A 23,589-nucleotide genomic window follows, 5' to 3' on the forward strand; every position below is an offset into this window, starting at 1 on the left:
ATTGCTAGATAAAAGTTATTTTCCTAAATCTTCTTCATCTATAGTATTACTACACCGTATGAACAAGTTCCATCAGATAATAATTAACAGAGTGCTAAGAATAGTGATAGTGATGAATGGTGTGATTTAGAAAAACATATAGGTGGTGACGATTTTGTAGTAAGAAAGAATACATTAGTTGGTATTGAACCATATGCGGTGCAGAAACCAATAGACGCTTTAATCATTTCGTAACTGATGAAATATTGGATATTATTGTTAATGAAACCAACATTTATGGTGTTCAACAATTAAGTATGCGACATTCAAGAAAATCCAGGTTAAATTTATGGACAGCCACAAACAAAACTGAAATAAGAGCCTTCCTTCTTCTTCTTCAGTGCCTTATCCGGTCCGGATGTTGAAGGCTATCATGGTTTTGTTGACTGCTCTGCGAAACAGCTCCGCTGAGGTCATCCCAAACCATTGTCGGAGATTTTTCAACCACGAGATACGACGGTGTCCCGGTCCTCTTCTGCCAAATACTTTACCCTGCATAATGAGTTGAAGAATTCGATATTTTTCTTCGTTCCGCATCACGTGGCCGAGGTACTCAAGCTTACGTTGTTTAATTAAATTAAGCACTTCTTTTTCTTTTGTCATGCGCTGTAGGACCTCAACGTTGGTGACATGGTCCACATAAGATATTTTTAGTATCCGTCTGTATATCCACATCTCGAAGGCTTCGATTCGTTTTTCAGTGGCTTGCGTCAGTGTCCAGGCTTCAACTCCATATAGTAACACTGGAAGAACGTAGCACCTCACTATCCGCATCTTAGTTCCCAAACTGAGATCACTGCGGCACAGCAAGGATCTCAACTTAATAAATGTAGAGGCTTCCTAGGGGTAATAATCGCAATGGGTCTCACTCAGGTACCACATTTCAATTTATATTGGCCTAAAGATGATATATTTTATAATAAATTTATCGCAAAAGTTTTAAGTCGAGACTGCTTTTTGCTTATAAAAAATGTATTATTGTATTTTTTTTCTATATACGTTTCTTGATGAAAACCATAATACACTGAAAATGTATTTTAAATTATGGAGTGAAAAATATTTTTTATTGATTTCCCCATTGCTCTGTAAAACCGATTCTACTTTTACTTTCTTTAAGAGCCTGCCACTAGTATTTCCTATGAAACCACATCATAAACATAAATTAAGCCTTATCTGATCCAAAAATAACAATAAATAGGTAATACTAAACCTTTTTTGCACCAATTTCACTTTTCCATATATTTATCATTTTGTTTTAATTCTAACCTTTACACTACGTATAGGTTATTGAACCATTGTCATTCACCCCGTAGAATGACTGTATGTGGCGATTCTTGGTATACTTGATCTCCTTGAAACTTTTTTCAATTTTTTTGGCGACGACATATTCTCAGCACAAACCCTGTTTATATAGTGGCGCCTGACTTCCAGGTGTCTGAGTATATAACGACTTACTTAATTACCAAGATCTTTTAGATACACAAGGAAAAATATTTGCTTATTTCACGCATACAAATTTTCTGTCTGTGGTACAGAAAATTTTACAGTCATAAAAGAAGTTTTATAGTTACCATCTATGTGATTATCTCACAAATATTTATTCATTTTATAGATACACTTGTTGACTCGTTATTTACACAAAAGTATAAAGAATCGTTGTTGCAACAAGGCAGGTAGGCATTTATTATGGTAAAGTCTGTCCCCAAGCCGTAGTGTGATAGTCCAGTGGAATTCAGTTACAGTAAGATCACTAAACTAATGTTTTTATCAGATATATATATTTTTTAATAGCATAGACTAGGCAACATGACTAACACCTCAATCAAAAGAAATTAATGAGTGTAAAGTCCATAAAATGTCAATAACAAAGAATTGTATCTGTAAAGATTACAACGGAGTAGCAGCTGCTATTGTATCAGAAAACGTAATTTCTGTCACTATATTAACTGACCCTAGGGTCAGTTTTAGTCAGATTTGGGACCTAGATGACGTTGGAGTGGATATAATACATCAAATTTGTCAAAGAGTGTGGGAGACAGGTAAATGGCCTGAGGACTGGACACAATCACTATATATTCCCATACATAAAAAGGGAGCGAAAGATTTATGTAGCAACTATCGCACAATTGCTCTAATTGCGCATTGCAGTAAGATACTCTTACACATAATTCTCGAGAGGATAAAGCCCTTTTTACTACCTAACATTGCGGAGGAACAAGCAGGTTTCGTCCCCGGACGTGGTACTAGAGAACAAATTTTAAACGTACGACAGATTGTAGAAAAATCCAGAGAATTTAACATCACAACATATTTGTGCTTCATAGATTATAGTAAAGCTTTCGATTTGGTCAACTGGAGTAAAATGTGGCAGGTTTTGTCTGAAATGGGAGTCCCCAATCATCTGATACTGCTAATTAAAAGCCTGTACAATAACAATTATGCCAGAGTTAGAATAAATGGGGAACTAACCGATAGTTTCAGGGCCACAAAGGGAGGGAGACAAGGCTGCATACTAAGCCCAATTCTATTTAACATCTATGGTGAATGGATAATGCGGAAAGCTACTGAGGACTGGAACGGTGGCATCACCATTGGCGGGAAGAAGATTTGCAACTTGAGATATGCAGATGATACTACTATCCTCGCTAGTTCTGAAACTGAATTGATTCACCTGCTACAACGGATAGAAGACGTAAGCTTAACGATGGGCCTTAAAATAAACAGAGATAAAACGAGAATCATGATAATTGACAGAGCTAACAACAATCAAAATCATCTGGTCATGATAAACAATATCGCTGTTGTAGATAAATTTGTGTACCTGGGCTCATTAATAACCAACAAAGGAGGCTGTACTGAAGAAATAAAGCGGCGGTCAGCAATCGCAAAAAGCGCTATGGCAAAATTAACAAAAATTTGGAAAAGCCATGAAATAACTACCGATACAAAAATGAGACTAGTAAGAAGTCTAGTTTTTCCAGTTTTTACTTATGCATCGGAATGCTGGACCCTTACTGAGAAAGACAAAAAGAACATAGATGTATTTGAGATGTATTGCTGGAGACGAATGCTGAGAATACCATGGGTGGCCCGAAGAACAAATGAATCCATACTGGACCAGCTAAACATAAAGAAAAGACTAAGAACACAAATATCAGAACAAATAATAAGCTATTTTGGACATGTCCTTCGAAGAAATGGTCTTGAAAAACTTACCATCCAGGGAAAAGTAGAAGGCAAAAGAAATAGAGGTAGATCTCCCACACGATACACGGACCATATTGTTGCTACCATTGGCGCTCCATTGTCAGAATGTGTTAGAATGGCAGAAGATAGAAAAACGTGGAGGAACATTGGGAAATTTAGCTAATAGCTTCATGATATCACGATACCTGCATCAGGTTAACGACTCAGAAGAATTAACTGACGGCTGTAGTATTTATACCGCAGAGCTCCAAGCAATACTTGATACACTAAATCATTATAAAACCAAAAATGAAAAACAAATACTAATATTATCAGATTCATTAAGTTCTTAACATGCCATTAAACATGTTTATCCTACACACATCAATCTATTCCTAATTAAAGACGCGTTGCAACAGCTCCAATTTTCTGGGAAAACCATATCATCTATGTGGGTCCCATCCCATGTCGGAATAACTGGTAATCAGCTAGCAGACAAAACAGCGTTTGAAGCAATAAACAATGTGAACATTCCGACCACAACAGGTACACCAATATCAGATGTTAAAACTTTATTCATGACTCATGTAAACAAAATCTGGGAAGAGATATGGGATCAAACAAACACAAATATTAAAAGCATCAAACCAGACGTGTCTTCAAAAAATCTTCCTATACCACCAAAAAGAAAAGACCAGGTAATTATCAGCAGACTCCAGCTTGGGCATACACGGCTACATAATTTCCAAAGAATCACCACCAATGTGCCAAAGATGCCAAACACCTTTCACAGTGAACCATATAAGAATAGAATGTCCGTAGTACACCTCACCCAAGGCGATATTCAAGATAACCAACAGCCTGAAAGAAGCACTGGTTACAAAACTCAATGAAGTTCTGTCTTTTTTAAATTACTGTAAACTGTAAATATACTGTACAATAATCAATTATGTTTTAATTTTTGTTACATATGCATACAATCATGTACATTGTCGTAACTCATGACTTCTAAAATGTATAAGATACAAATTAAATATAGCTTCCTTTCAACATCATCGTCAGTGTTCAAAAAACAGTATACATAATATAATTCAAAATCTTTTTTTTTTGTATGATCTATTTTTTATCTATATTTATTAACAAACAAGATGATGAGGTTCTCAGAGTTCCACAGTAAACTCTTGAGCATCATCTACTCAATCCGATAGCTGCTTTGCTATGGAATGTCCAAGTTGCTCACCAACTGGTAGTAAGGCAATAGGTCTATAGTTGTAGACATTCGATTTTTCCTCACCCTTATGAAGAGGAATAATAATGGCTCTCTTTAGGCACTCTGGAAATATATCTTTTTCTTTTTCATATAGGAATCATTAATTAGTGCGAGCAGGACTTCCAACACATTTTTTGGAAGATTTAAAAAAATGTTTATGGATAGTCCATCAGTACTACAGGAAGATTTGTTTTGGATACTACTGATTGTTTGGATCAGTTGAGATCTGTTCCGGATGTTAAATAACAACGGGGACAGCATGCAGCCTTGTCTCACTGCTCTACCTATCAAGATTTACTGTGTCAACCGGTAATCCATTTTCATGTTGGCAGTTTGCAGTTGATAATGTAATGTAATGTTATTGTCGAAATCTTCATATATTTTTTTTATTTTTCAGGAATGTATCATTGTCTGCGTCGTGTCTCTAGAAGAAATCAACGTAACTCCAGACACAGTTCCGTATTCTCAATGCCGGGAAGTCCGAACTGTTTCCTCGGCTTCTTCGAACATGGACAAAATCACCATTGCAGCCAGCGCAGCTATCTGCGGTACTATTGTGGTGGCGGTTATTGTATTTATAGCAGCCTCAAGAAGACGATCAAGAAAACTACATGAAATACATCAACAGAAAATGGGAATGAAGCACGGAATACCTATAGCTGGATTACCTGTTAATTGTTGTACTGGTTTGCCAAACAGTCCAGGTGAACCTCTGTCATCGTTGGCAACACTTAGTGCTTTCAATGCTACAAAAGTAAGTAAACTACAAACTACTACATAACTCAATCATTTTTATCATTTTACCTTATAAATTGAGAATATTAAAAGTCAAGTGATTCAAGAATTACCGAGTGAAAATGCACCATTTATTTTACTTACCTAAAGAAATCCTGTAAGTTGTTTTTATAATAGCAAATAAAGAAAAAGCATGTTGAAAATATTAATACGCTTGCAAAAACCCATACCAGATGACACTAAGATATTTATCCAGATTGCACAAGTTACTCACATCGCAATCGTATTTTTTTAGGATGGAAAGATATTGCTGAAAATGATATTAAAATAGTTTTGCTAAGGGAAGAGCTAATACTCCTTTTATCGGACCAGAACCTTTTTGCGGTATTCCAAAAAGCCGCATCGTGGAAGATATTCAAGAAGGGAAAAGTGTACCGTACTGGAAACTTATTGTAGCGTATTGTAGCAGCAAAGTGGTTACTAAAATGTGTTCATTGCGCAAAAATACTGAGATTGAAAAGCCTGTAGTCAATCGGTATTATCACAGAAAACTGATCACTTATGTATCATCTCCATAAAATGGACAAAGTAACCATAGTCAAGAAAAGAACCCTTTCGAACTAAATCATAAAACGTTTTCGTTCAATATTGTTGCTAGATATACATGTTTAAAGCCTCTAAATATATAGGTGAAAACCCTTAATGTTATCAGATTGGTATTAGGTGATATAGTTGCTGATAATTTTGTAGGATGTTAAAATTTTAAGTAGATTCACTTCATAACAACGCAAACTCCCAACGAGAGTTATTGGTTTGAGACGTAGCCTCTAAACGGACATTATGTAGCAGTTGAGTTAAATTACCTATGAAATAATAAAACAGATGTCCTAAAAACAGTTTCATCCTCCCCTCCTGTATATATCATCACTACTGAGGTCAGCCACCAATATGACAAAGTCTTGTCTATTGTGGGCTTGGTGTATGAGAGCGTTTCCTTCAGTTCTGGTCCAGTCTCTTATATTCCTGAGCCGCAATTTCTTCTTTCTTCCTGTACGACGTTCTCCGTCAATTGTTCCCTCAATAGTTAGTTGTAGTTGTTCGTATTCCTTGTGACGCATTATATGTCCAATATATAAGGTTTTCGTAACTTTGGCGATCTTCAACAGATGTAAGCGAGTATTCATCATTGACAGCACTTCTCCGTTGCTTTTTGTGGTCCAGCTTATTCGCAACATTCTTCTGTACAGCCACATTTCATAATGCGTTTAACTTATTGATGTCGCCTTGTTTGTGTCAATGTTTCTCAAACATACAGAAGCAAGAACAATAATAACATTTTAGTGTTCTCAGATCTATTGGTATGGCCCATGTTGGGTTGCAAAGTATGTTTCTTAATCATAAATCCTGCTCTGGCAATTTCAATTCTTTTCTGAATTGGCTTTAAGTGGCTTCGTTGGCAATTTATTGGGGCTCTACCCAGGTATTTACATTTTTGAATAGTTTGCAAATTGATTCCACTAACATTTAGATTTTAACGGGCTTGTGAGTAGTTTAAAAGTCATCTTAACAAGGACAATAGCTGGATTGATTCTGATGTTCAATATGCAAAGATAGATAGAGATAGAGACTGTTAAAACACGACCTATGTTTTACAGTAAAATGTGGATGAGATATCTGTGTGAGTTCCGAGAGCCGAAAGGGTCAACAAAATGCGATTTTACTAGACAATCGTAGTTCGTTACAACTGTAGCACGAGCCTTTATTTCCGTTGAGATTATCGATCAAATGTTTAAAAGGACTAACATGGAGATTATAATCTTTTCGATGTTGAAACTCTGAATTGTTTGTATATGACTTAGGAGGTATCTAGCAGGTTGTTCCTGGTGGAGTCGTTTCCACGGTGCGATCTATTGAGCATTTGTTGATTTATCTGTTGATCTATTTGTTGATCTATCTGCCCTCAGCTTGAGGAATTGTCTTGTTGGTCTTATGAGACCGCTGGAAAACATTAAAGTATGAAGCGTATGTTGTGTATGTGCGAATGTTTTTGTCATATTCATTGAAAAACTACTCAGTTACTCATGCAGTTCTCATGATAAGATGCTGCTGCCTCTATGTCATAAGAACTTCCTAATTTAATCCGTCCCGCGTGGAGTACTACTCAGTATAGAGCTCCCCCTATGTCGCCAATAGTCCGCTATAGTCCCCTGCACAAGAGCTTTTGCTTATCTTTCATAGATCATTCTGTCATCGTGTAATTTTCTGCTGCTTGGCTTGTCTTTCCTTGGCCTTCATTGCAGTATTTTGCAAGTCCACCATCCAACGTTCATCCTTTTTACGTGAATAGTGCCAAGCGGTTACACTTAAGTTGCCCAGCTCCTTCGATGATATATGCAACCTTAGTTTTAGTTCGTAGATCTTCGTTTCTGATCTTGTCTTTCAGCGTGACACTAATCATGGATCGCTCCTTTCTTCTTTGTGTTGCTCTTAGTATCAAAACGTTTTTCTTTATAAGTAAAAGTGTCTTTTATTTACCATAGGTCATTAGTGGCAGCACACAGTAACCGAAGACTTTTCTATTTATATTGATTGTTAAATTTTCTTTAAATTGCATTTTTAAGAGCTGTTTAGGTCGCCCATTCAATCGCTTCTACCAATATAAATTTGAATAAAACACAAAATATGTATAGCAAGTTCAACTTGCGTTTCAGCTATGATTCCTACCAATAAGTATCTTCTTTTTTTATTAGCAATAATTCTGGCTATAATTATTTTATTGTGTTGTCATGGAGAACCATTTTCTTAGGTTTTCTACCCGTTCCCCATGGTGTACATCTTTCCTTCCCCATTCTTTGTAGTACGGTCTTGTCGGTTATCTTGTGCGTCGATCATACCCTTAGAATTCACCTGCATAGCCTCATCTCGAAGGTTTCAAGCTTCTTCTCCATCGCTTCAGTCAGTGTCCAGCAACTCCATAGTATAGTACTAAGAAGATATAATATCGTAGGAGCCTTACTTTGATGTCGAGATGAGGATTGTGTAGGTTTGTCCATGTTGTTAAAGGCACTATGAGTGATCTCATTGTTCGTGATAGGTAAACTGTTTTCTCGGTCCACTGGTGTATTATTGATAAGCAATTAGGCGTCTCCAATTTTAATTTCGCTGATGACCATAATTTCAGTTTTTGATATATTTATTTCTGATCCAAATCTTTCACTTATCAGATTTTTACCTCATTCATTAGCTGTCTTTTTAGACTGTCTGCAAAAAAAAGGGTTTCATCTACATATACGATATATATTGAAAGTATATGTCATTACCTAACCCCTCGCAGAATTTGGATCGCTTCTGTCAGATTATTTTCAAGATTGAAGATTCAAGATTCCAATATAAATTTGGAATTATATGTCGGCCTTTAGCATCCATGTGAGCTTTTGTTAGTACATCCACCAGTTATTACAATATGAACAAAATGAAATTGTCAAACAAAATGATACGACATAAAAAGAATGCAAATATATTCACAGCGAAGAGACATTGACATTGGTACATCTGCAAAAAAAAAACTGCATCACCCCTACCTTACGCAATGCTGGTACCGACACATAACTAGATAGGGAAAGTATTTAATTATACATTTTTTCGCTGACAACCAATAGCCATTTAATTAATAATTAATAAGAGATACTAATTTTGCTATCGAAAGCGGATAAACTTATAAATATGGATTAAGTACAAAAAAAGTTCACGGTTTCCATATGTTATATAAATATATGCACAAAACATCAGTGACCAACAAAGAAATGAAACTGTTAATAGAATAACACAAATCCTAAATGCTGGATACGAATTCGAAGAAAACAAAGACGATATGGTGATAATTAACCAGTTATCGAGACAATATTTTTCTAATTTATAATATATTAATAACGAAATATCAAATAAACTGATTTTAAAGTGAAATTACGGCTTACTCCCAATAAAAACAGTACATATTTTTGATTTTTTTTAATACAGAACGAATATTTTAAGAGAGACAATATTCTTTATATGAATTTGACCTTTTTCTTATGAATATTAAACATTATGGGGAAGAAAATCGGCCCATAATGTACAGGTGGTTCTTAAAAAAACGGATACGACTCTTAGTAAGATTTGTAAGATATTATGACAGACAAATAATAAAATAAACAAACAAACAAACAAACAATTGATTACATATGTTAATTCATAAATTGTAATAATTATTAAGGTCAAAATTTTTATATTATTTTGAATTCCTGCATTATATAAAGAGTATACAGGGTGTTTCAAAAATGTATGTAATAAATTAAATCACGCATTCCGGAGACAAAAATAAATTGATTGAATCAAACTTACCTTAGTAAAAAAGTGTACACAAAAAAAAACTGCCCTTTGAAGTTACAAAATAAAAATTGATTTTTTGCATTAGCTCCTAAACTAATTGACATTTTGTAATAAAAATGGACACGTTACTTTCTTGTTCTTAAAGCGTTTTTCATAAAAAAGACACAACAAAATCTAAGCGCACATAAACACACAGAAAAATTTTAATGGGGGTGTGCAGCCCTAAATCCCCCCAAACTTTTGAATACGTTCAAATCAAATGAATTTGTTGGCATCATTAGTTTAACACATTATTTTTAAAATTTTTTTGCATCTTGTCACTTTTTTTTAAAACAGTTTTTCCATCTGCGAGCCATCTGCGAAATAACACCAGACGTGTATGAGAGACAAGGGACGAATTCCATCTATAAAATCATAGTAGAGTTTTGTCTCCCAAACGACAGACAGGTGGGTTTTTTGTTGAGGGATGTGCATCCGGCTCGAAGGACCATTATATGCAGAACGCAACCTGCTGAAAATGGCTATCATTTCAATATGTTTTACTGGATCAATGGCCTTCTTAAGGTCAATAAAACACATATAAATTGGAAGACCGACATCTCTGCATCTCTGTAACATAACCCGAATACTAAATAGTGCTTTCTGGTTCCAAGTTTATTGCGGAACCCAAACTGCGTATCAATGTGTCAAACCATGTGACTTGTGACAATTATTGTTCTGTAATAAGGTTATTTTACACATGCATGATCATCAGAGTCTTGTTAGATTTCTAGCGAATGTACCAATAGATACCAATAGGTTGACGTTTAGATTTCAGGTCATTTTACTGCATAAAGAACGTATAGGAATCATTGTTTGTAAAAATTAGCGAAAATCACTGAATTTAAGGTAAAATATTAGTAGAAATGCTTGACTAGTCCTTGCTAATAGCACATGTAAACTATTTTTAAAACTTTTTAGGAATGGGATCAAGTTTCTGCTTACAGCACTCACAGCCAACGACCCAGAATGTACACATGTGACGCGCCGCCCTCCATTGACGACATGAGGTCACATTTCGGACCGAAAGGACCCAAACGATCCAACGCCGATGGACAATCCCAGAACAGTTTCTCCAATCATTCAGGAAGATATCTTACAGCTAGCGCGTTCCCAAATAATTTACTGGCTTCTAGACAAGGTAAGGTAAGACGAAGCTACATTTTCAAAGCAAATTTGGCTTGGTAGTGAGCACAAAATTGTAGATGTAGTTTAGAATATCACTTATTAGTTAAATATTTTAATCTCTTTCAGAAAATAATAAAAATGATAGAAGCACTGGCTCTTAGATAGCTTGGATCTATATTTCTTATGAATGACGTCGAATAAAGAGAACATGATTAAAATTAGAAATTACATAAAAACACTGCAGAAGAAATGGAAGAGAATGTAACAAATGGAGAAAGGACAGGAAAAGTATTATCATAAAAGAAACTAGCACGATAAGGTCACTTTAAATATTAGAAAGAAAATAGGACACTCTATAAAATTCAAATATAAACAAAAAACACCTGAACGAACTATTCCAACTCAAAAATAAAAAGGAAATCGTAAAATCAAGTGGGAGACTAATACAAATTGTAGAATTCAACAAAAATTTATACACAGACCAACTGCTCTACCTAGATATAAACAGGCATCAGTGAAAAAGTATGAAGGAGAAAAGTAATAGTACCAGAAGCCATAGTACTTGGAGGACGAGCACCTCAATTAATTGAAATAAAGCAGCTGCTATGTTCCTTATATCTCTCTGTAAGCAATTCTGCTTATTTATTGGAGGATTGATAACTCTATGGAGCGTTGGTACTCCATCTTTTGCGTGGTCGGTCGATACTTCTACCGTTTGGTGATACTTATGTGATTAATGGATTATTTCTGTTGAGTGACCAGTTGTTTATAGCAAGTACGTTACGCTTTCTTTCGACGTCTTTACTCCTCGTTCAATGTCTTAGCGTGATTCCTGTGATACTTCTTCGCATTCTCATCTAAGGCGTTTTCAACAGCCTTTGTGTTTGGTCGAGTCTTGACCGTATCTTAATGTTGGTACATAGGTTTCGCCATGTAGTCTTGCCAGTCTATCTGCTTTTTGTACTTAATATCTTACTTCCCTCTATAGTTCTCCATAGCTGGGAATTGTATTTGTAAGATATTTTATTTACATTATTTGTTCAATGCTAACGCCATCCTTGGGAGCCTTGGCCTCTCTCAGCAAACCTCTCCATTCGTTACGGTTTATAGGTATTCTCCACCACGATCCACTGCCAAGGAGATTTCTGGCGTCCTCATCCACATCATCGTTCCATCGGTTTCTCGTTTATCGAATAAGTCTCTTCCGCTGCATTCTTGCATTCAACAGTTTTTTCGGAAGCCTGTTTTCTTCCATCCTAAATATATGGCCTGTCCATTGAAGACGCTGTAGGCTGACATACTGAAATAAAAGTGGTTCTTTATATATCTTATGTATTTCTTAATTGTATCTGATTCGCCTTCTGTTCATAGCTTTGTTCATGGCAATTGTATCTGAATGACCTAATATTCATCTGAGTACCTTTCTTTCAAAGATGTCTATGCGGTTGATACATTTTTGAGTCACCACACAAGTTTCACATCCATAGCTCTTCAGAAGAATGATTATTCTGCTAGGCTCTGCATCGTCAATGTTTTCGTTTGTGATGTTGACTCCTAAACAGATAATCCTATCTACTTTTTCTAAGTTATCAACCGTCAGGTAGAGTCGTGTTGCTCTGTCATGAGCTGAAGCTGTCATGTTGAATTCTTCTCCTCTTGTGTTGAATCTGTGCACTAGTTTTTGATCTTTTCAGCTTAGGCTATCAATACTGCATGGTTTGAGCTACAGATTATTGTAACTTCTCTGTTCTCGGTTCTGCATTCTACTCCTATGATTGAAGTTACAATTGTAGTACCTATATAGATATTGATACGTGACCAACTTTGAGAATTATAGACCAATAAATCTCATTAATTAATCACATACATAAAATCTATACTCGATTTATATCAGCCAACACAAAAAGCCGTTTTCACTCAGGTTATGGAACGAACGACCATCTGCAATATTTAAAAGTACTACTAGGGAAGAGAGACTCATAATGCTAATGTTTGTTCGTCTTAGGCATATAATATATAAGATATTTGGTACAGTAGAAATGCAAAGTTTACCACCGATACACCAACATTATCTACAACATAATATGTATTACGTTGTAGATAATGTATTGTATATTATACAAACTTCCAATACCACTGAAAACATTGACATCAACGAGGGGTTCAACAAGAAACCCCATGTCACCAAAGCTATTTCGTATTTACTGCCGTTTTGAAGTACGCTATTAAACCATTAAGCTGAGAAGATAAGGGCATACAGACAGCCAAATGCTTAACAATCTTCGATTTTCTGATGATATCGTAAAATTACAGACAACCTAAGACCTAGGCTTTGATTATATACATAATACACATTAATTTAAGTAAAACAGAGAATAAGAATATTGAACAGCAAAAGCATTGGATATACCTATATAGAATATCTATGCCATGAAATAAGGATATGTAGAGGCAACCAAACGTGTGAAATTCTCAGGAGGATAAATTTACGATAAGCTGCTTATAGTGAGCTCAAAAATATACTTAAGGTTAACGGTATTTCGAATTAAGAAAAAGGGAAAAGAAAACCTTTTAAGACATACATACTAAAACAAAAAGAAATATGGAAATTTATATGCTTGAACTAATATTGAAAAATAGAAAATGAAACGAAGATTCCCGAAGAATGTCAAAAGTAGAACACATCACAGAGATGGTGACTCTGAGAAAAGACCATCGGAACCTGAAATGAAGATGGGCTGGTCTTTATGCAAGGAAAAACTAGCACAAGGAAGACAAGAAATATTAAAGAATATAAGAAAGAATAACAGGAAATGCGATAGCAACTGCATAAGCTGGATCAATGTTTAAACGAGACAGTAAACACAAATAGTTGATTGATCTTGATATTAAGAGATAATCAAAGAGAGGAAAATGCAATACTTTGGTCATGTGTTGAGAGGCGAATGATACGAATTACTTGAAGTTATACTGAAAGAAAAAGTACAGGGCAAAAGATCAGTAGGAAAACGCCAGAACTCGTGCCTGAAAGACCTGAGATGGTTCGACCGCTCATCCGCAGAGATCTTTCGCGCAGCAGTTTCCAAAACTACAATTGCCATTTGGATCGCCAACCTTCGAAAGGAGACGGCTCCATGAGAAGAAGATATTAAAGAAGATTCACGCAGACAAAAAGTCGTTGTAAATAAAGATATCAAGGAAAAAGGTTTATGGTTATTTATGGAAAGATGAAGATAATGCAGAATTGGTGTTGGGGTCAAATGATTTAACCTTACATATTTAGTAGTAGTAATAATTATATTTTATAGAAATTTGTATATACACGGTGTCCCAACTAAAATTTGTGTAATCCTAAAACAGGACAAAACTCGATTTATAGTTCTAAACGGGCGCGCGCGTTCTCTCAGACTATTTTTTATTATGGCGTCATTTTTGTAAACTAGATGAAGACTTCGACATTTTTTTTTTAACAGAAACATGGCTCTTGCAGTACATTATTCGAAAAGTCTTGTCAATGCCTATTTAACTGTGGTAACATATTTATTATTCAGTATGATGCAAATGAAAAAAATAAAGTGATTCTTCACTATCTTGGACTTCCTCTTCTTCTTCCTATGCCGTCCCCATTAACGAAGGTTGGCGACCACATTTCTAAAAGTTTCTCTGTTTTTTCTCGCTCAGTATGTGTCCAAGGTATGCAGTCTTGCGTAGTTTTATTGTTTTCAACAATTTTTTGTCTCGACCCATCCTTCTCAGCACTTCCTCATTGGTGACCCTGGCAGTCCATGGAATTCTCAACGTTCTCCGGTATATCCAAAGTTCAAAGACTTCAAGCTCCTTAACTACTTGCGCTTTTAACGTCCATGTTTCTACCCCGTACAATAGTTGGGACCAGACGTAACATTCAACAAACCTCAGTCTCAGCGCAGTATTCAGATTTTTGTCACAGAACAATTGCTTGAATTTTAAGAACCCTTGCCATTTCTAGTCGTACCCTGATCTCTTGGTCTGGATCTAATTTTGTGTTGATGTAACCTCCCAGATATTTATATTCTGCCACTCTCTTGTTCATTATTTATTGGACTCCTTGATACTATCATAAATTTGGTCTTATCTGTGTTGATATCAAGTCCCATTTGAATGCATTCAAATAGGGAATAATGTATACTGGACTAGTATAAATTATTTAAATAACCCAATATATATATATATATATATATATATATATATATATATACATATAATTACAACTTATTTTGCAGATTTACGACAGTCCCGCCAATCGCTAGCAATGCAATCGGACCGGATGTCGGCACGACCCCACCACGTCGCACCTGCACACTCAATAGTATCCTCCAGTAGACGGTCTCGGCCACGATCGAGGTCCCGTGAACACCAGAGACCTAGTAGTCGCTACAGTAACGCGGGCTCAACGCACACACTCAACAACTATTGTGATAATTCTGATAATTGGACCGACCACGACATGGACATTTACATGGCCAGGAATCCCACCACGAGAAACGGATTGGTGCCTTTGTGAGAGGAAGAATCGACTGAAGAAGTAGTTTGATTTTTGGAAATTAGTAAAATACAAAAACATAAATGTTTATCTAGGTTCTGAAAATTTTGGAGCCGTTCTTCTCGAGTAGCTATACAATGATTTGTTTTGAACTGTTTACAGTTTTCACATTCTAATTTATGTTTCCATGCTTTTCTGTGTTATAACCATCTAACGTATCATTTCCTCAAATCTATTGATTGATTCTAATAGTCGTTTATGGCATACTATTGTCTATTCATAAGTAATAAAAGAAAAAAGTGGTATTCTGAAAAAGGGTTTTTCTTAAAATTGAGATAAACGCATTAACTTTTTCAGAAATTTTAACGTGTTTTAAAATTAAAGATCTGTTAAAGTCTCGGTAATGCAGAAGACAGGATCATCTTTTGCATGCTTTAGAATTTAATTTATTGTTGAAGTATTGTTGTACCATGTTGAAGAAGTAGTTATGGTTATTGGATATGTCAAAAACTTTTTTGGTATCATTGACCTCTCCAAATATTTTTAAAGTGGTTCGATTTTTGGCCTAGTGTATAGGATATATTATAATAATGGAAGTCAAACACGATCAGCTAATAGAATGCTTGCAAAAAAAGAACCTGGATCCAAACGACATTAATACAATACGTGAACTCTACTAGAACCAAAACGCCTCTGTCAGAACTGAAATGGGTGATACTGAAACCATAAACATCCAAAGAGGAGTTAGACAAGGTTGTATACTATCACCATTATTATTCAACTTGTACTCAGAGGACATCTTTGCACATGCTCTAGATGAAGCACAAGAAGGAATAAAAATCAGTGGAAAAATCGTGAAAAATATCAGGTATGCCGATGATACGGTACTGATTGCTGGCAGTGAAGAAGAACTACAAATTCTGTTAACCAAAGTAGTGCGAGAAGGAGAACTATACGGCCTTAAGGTGAATGTAAAAAAAACCAAAACAATGGTAATTTCAAAAAAACACACACCAGTTATAAACATACTAGTCAACAACAATCTAGTTGAACAAGTGAAAAAATTTAAGTATCTAGGCTGTTGGATACATGAAACCTTAGACCAAGAACAAGAGGTTAAATGTAGAATAGAACAGGCAAGAAACACCTTCTTAAAGATGCGACAGTTACTCACTACCCGTAATCTTGATTTGTCCCTACGATACCGCATGATAAAGTGTTATGTATATAGTGTACTATTACACGGCGTGGAAGCTTGGACGTTAGCAGTCAGCTCGTTACGACGTTTAGAGAGCTTTGAGATGTGGGTATTTCGTCGTATGCTGAAAATTCCATGGACCGACCACGTTAGAAATGAAGAAGTTTTAAGGCGTGTGAATAGAGAACGTGAACTCACAGAAAGTCTTATCTTGGACACATATTTAGACACGACAGGTATAACTTCCTTCAGCTAATTATAAAAGGGAAAATAGAAGGCAGACGCGGCCCGGGTAGACGACAAATAACCTGGCTGCGCAACATCAAAGATTGGACAGGATTAGACTTTCAAAGTTTAATAAGGAAAGCCCAAAATAGGGAAGACTTTGCAGAGGTCATCGCCAACCTTCGCTAAGAAGACGGCACCTAAAGAAGAAGAAGGAAGTAAACCCACTTCTTCTTCTTATAGTTCCATGGCTGTCATCGATCGTTGGATATCATTTAGCTACCATATTCGGTATCCCGGCATTAGTTTAAGTTTTTAAACCATGCTGTTCCTCTTCTGGCAGGACCACTTCCTCTTCTTGTATGACATTTCGTATGACAAATCATTTTATAAAAAACTATTGTATTAAATGATGCCAATAGTCCATTTGCATCGTTTAAGTTTAACAATACGATTTTTCGCAATTTAGAGAGAAAATGAAACATTTATTTGTATAGTGAGGCCAACAAAAGCTATATTGTATTGATTTAAAGTGGTATTGAATTTCCATAAATCAAACTATGATGCTTAGCATACAATCTAAGAAAAAACAGTGTAAATAGTGTATTGTAGGTGCAAATGATTCACAAAATATTGATTTAAATTAGATTTTTAATAAAATTTAGATTAGGTAAAACAATTATAGTATATAGAAAGAATGCTTGAATGGAGTAAATGATGTGTAGCTATATGATCTTTTAAAGTTACGATTTAAATGAATTCGGAAACTTTCAAGGTCATAGTCAGTTTTGCTTGAATATCCCGTGTGTGGATTCATGTGATTTATTTCCACATACTGGTTGTTCAAACAAGACACGGTCCAAAACCGCAAAATAAATAATTGATAAAGTTAGTTATAACAATAAAGCCATCTTAAAGCATTAAACGAAAAATTCCATATTTAAGAGCTTAAGTAAGGTGGCCAACGTTGCTGAGACAACCTCTATAGATTAATATGACAGAGCTATGGCAGGTACATTATAAATTATAGAGTATTTTGCATGAACATGCCTTTAAAAGTCAAGAGTAAAAGCACAGAATCTATACAATCTTCATCATTCAGTCGCTTGTCATAGATTATAGAGCAGAAATCTACAAAATACCGCAATATTTTCTAATATTCTATATTCTGGGTAGTTGTTGTGTTGCATGGAGCTTGAAACGTCATTCTTTAATCATTCCAGTGGCGCTTCCACTTCAGTGCAGTTATCGCTTCGATGATTCCTTCGATTCTCAATCTTTGTATGATTTGTTTAGTAAATCGTCTATATTTACAATAATTAATTAATATTATATATATAGATATTAATTAATTAATATCTGTAAAGAAAGTGGCTAAGGCTAAAAATTTCGCATTAAAGGCAGAGATGAAATTAGCAGCTAAAACTGTGTTATCTTCATCTGCAGAGGACCCAAAGTAAAACACCTACCAAAGCGAAGAAATCAAATAAAGGCAATCCTACGAAAAAACCAAAGGCAAGTTCATGAAAAGCGAGAAAAGCTGCTGATCCTAAGAAGAAATAATTGGACTAATATTTTCTATATATTAAAAACAAATTTTCAAACTTCTAAAGCTTCACGTATAGACTTGGACAGCACCAACAGATACACCACCAACCAAATACACTCATATGTATAAACAAAACATACATAAATTCAGTACTACAAGTAAATAAGTAGCCAAGTGCAGATACATCAATAGATCAGAATATTTTTATAAGAAAAATGAGACTGCGATTAAAAGAGATTACGATTAAGAGTGAAAAAGTGAAAAATCAAACAGTTATTACTTATAGAGAAAATAATATGTATGATACCGTCACCTTGTGTTGTAGTGCCTAAAATGTACCCTGTGGCCAACAATGCTTCGTACCATGTCCATTACTGAACGTCGGCTATCATATTTTTTTTTTCAGCGCAGTTTTGAATATGTGACGACGAAGACAGATTAAAACACAGACATAGGTTATGAAGCCATAATGTCCTTCTTCGACCAGGACCTCTATTTCTACAGATTTTGCCCTGAATAATAAAGATGGAGTATTCAATATCGCTCTGGATGTCGCATGATATGGTCAAAATACTTCAATATTCGTATTTTTACGATTTTCACTACTTCAGGTTGCTTTTTTAGACGTTTCAATATCTCTTCATATATCACTTTGTCAACCTAGTCTTCGACACCCACATATATTGATTTATATGACAGAGCTAAGTAGATAGAGCATAACTTATGTATTTTCCAAGAATAAACGGTTAAAAACATATCTGTCAAGGATAGAAGCACAGAATGTACAGAATCTTTATCATTCATTCGCTCGTCATAGAACATAGGGCAAAAGCTACAAAAAACCTCAATATTTTCTAATATTGTTTATTCTGAGTAGTTTGCTAACTATAATTTGCAAAAAAAATACTGACTATAAATATGTCGGTTTATATACATGGCACGTGAGTCTTTAGTATATGACTTAATTTGTCGAATGATGGACAAGTCCACATCAAGTAAGGTTTGTACAAGTTGGTTAGTTTCTCAGGATTTTATGAATGTATGCTTGTTGTGTTTTTATATGCTGTTTTGGAACACTTTTAAGGAAATTTATTATTGGAGGAATCACAAACGGAACACCACAACTTGAGCGAAGTTTAAGTTATAACTTAATGATGAAGTATACTGTATTCATTGAGCTCAGTCCCAACTGTTTAGTAAATTTAGTAATTAATGGTGTACTATGTTGGTCAAGTTTTAACTTTGACTGGATGTGGACGCAAGTTACTATAGAGAAGCCAATATTAATTGTAACTTAAGAGTAAAAAATTATTCACTTGCAGTTTATCATTTATAATATCATAAGAGAGAAAATTTTGCAGGCAACAAACTTGAATAAAACCAGAAGAAAATTTTGCCGGTAAATAATTTTCTCTCGAATGATATTCGACAATACTATTTCACGAGACAATTAATGTACCATATCAACGAAACATAATCTTTATTTATTTGTTAACAATATTAAATGAACAATTATTATAAGCTATAGTAGTTTGCCCATATCTATTGACAAATGAGCGATAGGAATTTTTATGGTGTATGTTGCCGTAACGACTGTATCAATGAATTGAATGTAAGCTTTTAAATGATTGGAGAGATTATCAAGAGTTTGCCCATTTTTAATACCAGGGGTCTCGTCTAACCGACAAGACGAATCCCCAAGCTGAGGGCTGAGTCTCAATAGATCGCAGCGTGGAAACTGCTCTACCAGGTACAACATCCTGCCAGGTACGTAAGTCGTCTACAGACAATTCCGAGTTCCAACATCGAAAAGATTATAATACCCATGTTCGTCCGTCTAAAGATCTGGTCTACTGGCAAGGATCGATCCCACCGTAAACCGATAATCTCAACGGAAATAAGGGCTCGTGCGACAATCGTAGCGAACTACGATTGCCTAGTAAAGTCACATTGTTTTGAGCCTTTCGACTCTCGGAACTCCAAGAGATATCGTTGCCACCTTTGACTAGAAAGGATACGGCCTTAGAGGCGTTCAGGCATAATCCCACGGATGGTAGCTTCGCACCATTACCCACTCGAGTAAGTGCGTCAACCAAATGTCCGAACCTGCGGTTCCTCTCGTACTGAGCAGGACTACTACCGCAACGACGAGTCATCAGTAGGGTAAAACTAACCTGTCTCACGACGGTCTAAACCCAGCTCACGTTCCCTGTCTATGGGTGAACAATCCAACGCTTGGCGAATTCTGCTTTGCAATGATAGGAAGAGCCGACATCGAAGGATCAAAAAGCGACGTCGCTATGAACGCTTGGCCCCCACAAGCCAGTTATCCCTATGGTAACTTTTCTGACACCTCTTGCTGAAAACTCTTCAATCTCAAAACTATCATACGAATGTCACACGATGTAAATGTTATAGAAATCATAAAAGCAAATCATGGCATTCGTTGACTGTCTGTGTTTTCAGATCATGACGGTAATTACAAAGTCAATAAAAAATCGGAAATCAGCCTGAAGTAAATGTCATATTTTGTTTATTCCATATTTTATTTCATTGCATTGTTTTTATACTATCAAACGGTTTTTCAAACGATTCAACTATACGATATACTGAGGTTTACTACAAACCCTTGTCTTTATATTTAAATGTTAAATTAAATGTTTGTAAATATTTTATTCCGTTAATAATTCTCAAAAAATAGACATTTTTAAAACTCTATTATAAATATGTGCTACAATATTATTTTACTTAAAAATAAATAAGGTGCTATTTACTGAAGCATAGTTTTAAGGTTTTCTAAAAGATGGCGCTACCGTTAGGTTTGGTTAGGTGCATCTCTTTTCCACGGAAAATATAAAAATTTACACATTTCCGACAAGCAGATTCGTCCAGTATTCAGTATTTATTTTTTTCCAAAATTTACTAGAGATTGTAATCCTTCATTGAAAAAAGTTGTAAAGAACCTAACAGTGACCCCATCTCTCAGAAAATTTGTGAAAAAACAGTGTTATGCCGTTGGTAAAAAACACCCAGTTAAAATATGAAAATAGACATTTAAGATAACTGAAGAGGCGAGTGAAGGGGAATATAATGTGCTAAGTTTTAAGATATTAAGTGCTTAAGTTTGTACAGTGCAAGTGTTTTTATGATTGCCTTGACTTTTAAATGTTTTTACAACTATTATCCGGTGTTTGCAATATTTTAATGTCCCTGATTCTCTCCATAAATCTCCAGAGGTCTTACAGGACCAACATGGTAAATTCTGGCACGGAACAGGGAAGTATGGAAGCATACGTCTATATTCGAATTATAGTTGTAAAAATATTTAAACTTCACATATATAAAAAGACTTATTATTTTAAATGGAAGTAGAACCAATTGTAAAATGTCCCTCTACTCATCTCTACAGTTATAAATCTAAATCGCTTGAAATACGAATATACGAACACTTTTTGTAATTGCTCAAAGAGACTATTACTATCATAGAAAATGTAAATAAAGTTGTGTGTGCATTTACTACTAATATAGATTAGAAAATCCCGATGCTGTTAAGATACTAGAAGTGTCTCTTATTTATTGTTTAAATTTTTGTAAATATATTTTTCTACACAAATAAAATTACAAAATTTAACTAGTTGTGAATCATTAAATTTTTCCCAGAGCAGTGAAAACTGCGAAGACGACAATCGACAAAAACTCAAAGGAAAACGAAATAACATATACATACAGCAGAATGATTAGTATTAACAATATATGACAATACTCCGAGAAAATTTATTAAAAATGATTAGCTGTAAGTGTAAAATAAACTGCTCAAAAACATGTAGTTACGTTAAACATGTTTTGGAATGTTCCGATTATTGTACTCATTGCCAAGGCAAGTTATTCAAAAACAGACATCTACGGAAATTGAGGTGGACATTGATTATGATGAGGAGATAGCCGCAGAAAAAAATTGAGGATGTCTTACTAAAATCTCTTGAAGAAAATGCATTTCAATTAGAAGACGAAAAGGTCGACGATGAATGGTGATGGTGAAGAATACGGTACTCAGCCAAACTGTAAAAAGCCTAGACGGGAATATTAAATATATAATGGAATTTAATTTAATTATAATAAAAATAATACATTTTTTTTTATATTCTTGAAAGTACATACTTATTTTTTAATTAAGTTGAAAACCGAGTACGGATAGAATACGGTACTCAGCCAAACTGTAAAAAGCCTAGACGGGAATATTAAATATATAATGGAATTTAATTTAATTATAATAAAAATAATACATTTTTTTTTATATTCTTGAAAGTACATACTTATTTTTTAATTAAGTTGAAAACCGATTTCATTGCTCTTACTATTTTATAGCTATCAATAAAAGAACTTTTGTAATTTGAAATCTCATTTTTAAATAAAATTCTCTGATTGTATTCCGTAATTTTTCCGGAACTCATAACTCTGGAACTAATAAGAAAATCGTCTTGTTTTTCCTTTGAAGCATCTTTCGAAGCACTTTTAAAATTTAAATCGATCAACAATTTATTAAATTTATAAGCCGCACATTGTTTATAAGCCTAAAATTTAAACAATTTATTACAAAATTCCATAGGCTCTTCTAATCGACGGATTTTAATCTTTCAAAATGGGTTTGACAGCTTGAATGCTCTTTTATATGTAAAAAATTTTTCGAGTGTCTAGAAGTTTTAGTTTGAGACCTGCATAATTTTGAAAATTATTAATATTTTTTATTTAGGTTGAAAAATTATTTTGGAAAAACTATTGAATCGATTTTAATGAAATTTTGTGTGATGATTAAACATATTAAAAAGTTTTCCTTCTCGTAATATTAAGGTACTTAGCTGATTTTTTTTTGTGTTTTTTAATGTTTTTTATCAAATATAATAATTTGTAAGGTTTAAAACTATCATCTTTTGTAGAATTCAATTATAAAACTTTTATGTGCATACAAAGTTGTTTTAAAACCAATAGTTCTTGAGATATATGCGAAAAATTGGGGGAAAATATCGAATTTTTAGAATCTATTACATATTTTGGTTAATAAAAAGTTAAGCCCACATTTTACAACCCACCCATAGTAAAATTATCATTTGTAGTTATATATTTTGGAACGATTTATGCAAAAACTGCATTTATATGCTTCACATCCAACTTAAAACAGATACTGTCTGGACTTAATAGGAGACGAGCATGCAAGGGATCTGAGACAACATAAATACAAAAATTTTATCAATTTGTACGAAACTTTTGAGTCAGAAGAAAGACAATGTGCGCCTGTGAGTTAATTTAAATACAACACGGAGTGTAAAACGTAT

At 34.6% G+C, this 23,589-nt stretch overlaps 2 protein-coding genes across 3 annotated transcripts in view; one reads left to right on the forward strand and one right to left on the reverse strand.

The window, feature by feature from the left end:
- Positions 1-20,175, forward strand: part of haf (leucine-rich repeat and fibronectin type-III domain-containing protein hattifattener) — a 70,645-nt gene extending 50,470 nt beyond the window's left edge. Inside the window, exons 5-7 of one of the 2 annotated variants that reach the window (XM_072520932.1) lie at positions 4,893-5,249; positions 10,559-10,778; positions 15,028-20,175. In XM_072520932.1, coding sequence (XP_072377033.1) covers positions 4,893-5,249; positions 10,559-10,778; positions 15,028-15,308 — 858 coding nt within the window. In that variant the 3' untranslated portion in view covers positions 15,309-20,175. Of the gene's footprint in view, positions 1-4,892; positions 5,250-10,558; positions 10,784-15,027 lie in introns of both variants that reach the window. The other variant, XM_072520933.1, reaches the window with a different exon arrangement.
- Rab3GAP1 (RAB3 GTPase activating protein subunit 1) overlaps positions 1-23,589 on the reverse strand; it is a 252,279-nt gene that overhangs the window by 225,569 nt on the left and 3,121 nt on the right. The gene's annotated exons all lie outside the window — the stretch shown is intronic.

Source organism: Diabrotica undecimpunctata, chromosome 1 (assembly GCF_040954645.1).
Source record: "Diabrotica undecimpunctata isolate CICGRU chromosome 1, icDiaUnde3, whole genome shotgun sequence".
Classification (NCBI taxonomy): Eukaryota; Metazoa; Arthropoda; class Insecta; order Coleoptera; family Chrysomelidae; genus Diabrotica; species Diabrotica undecimpunctata.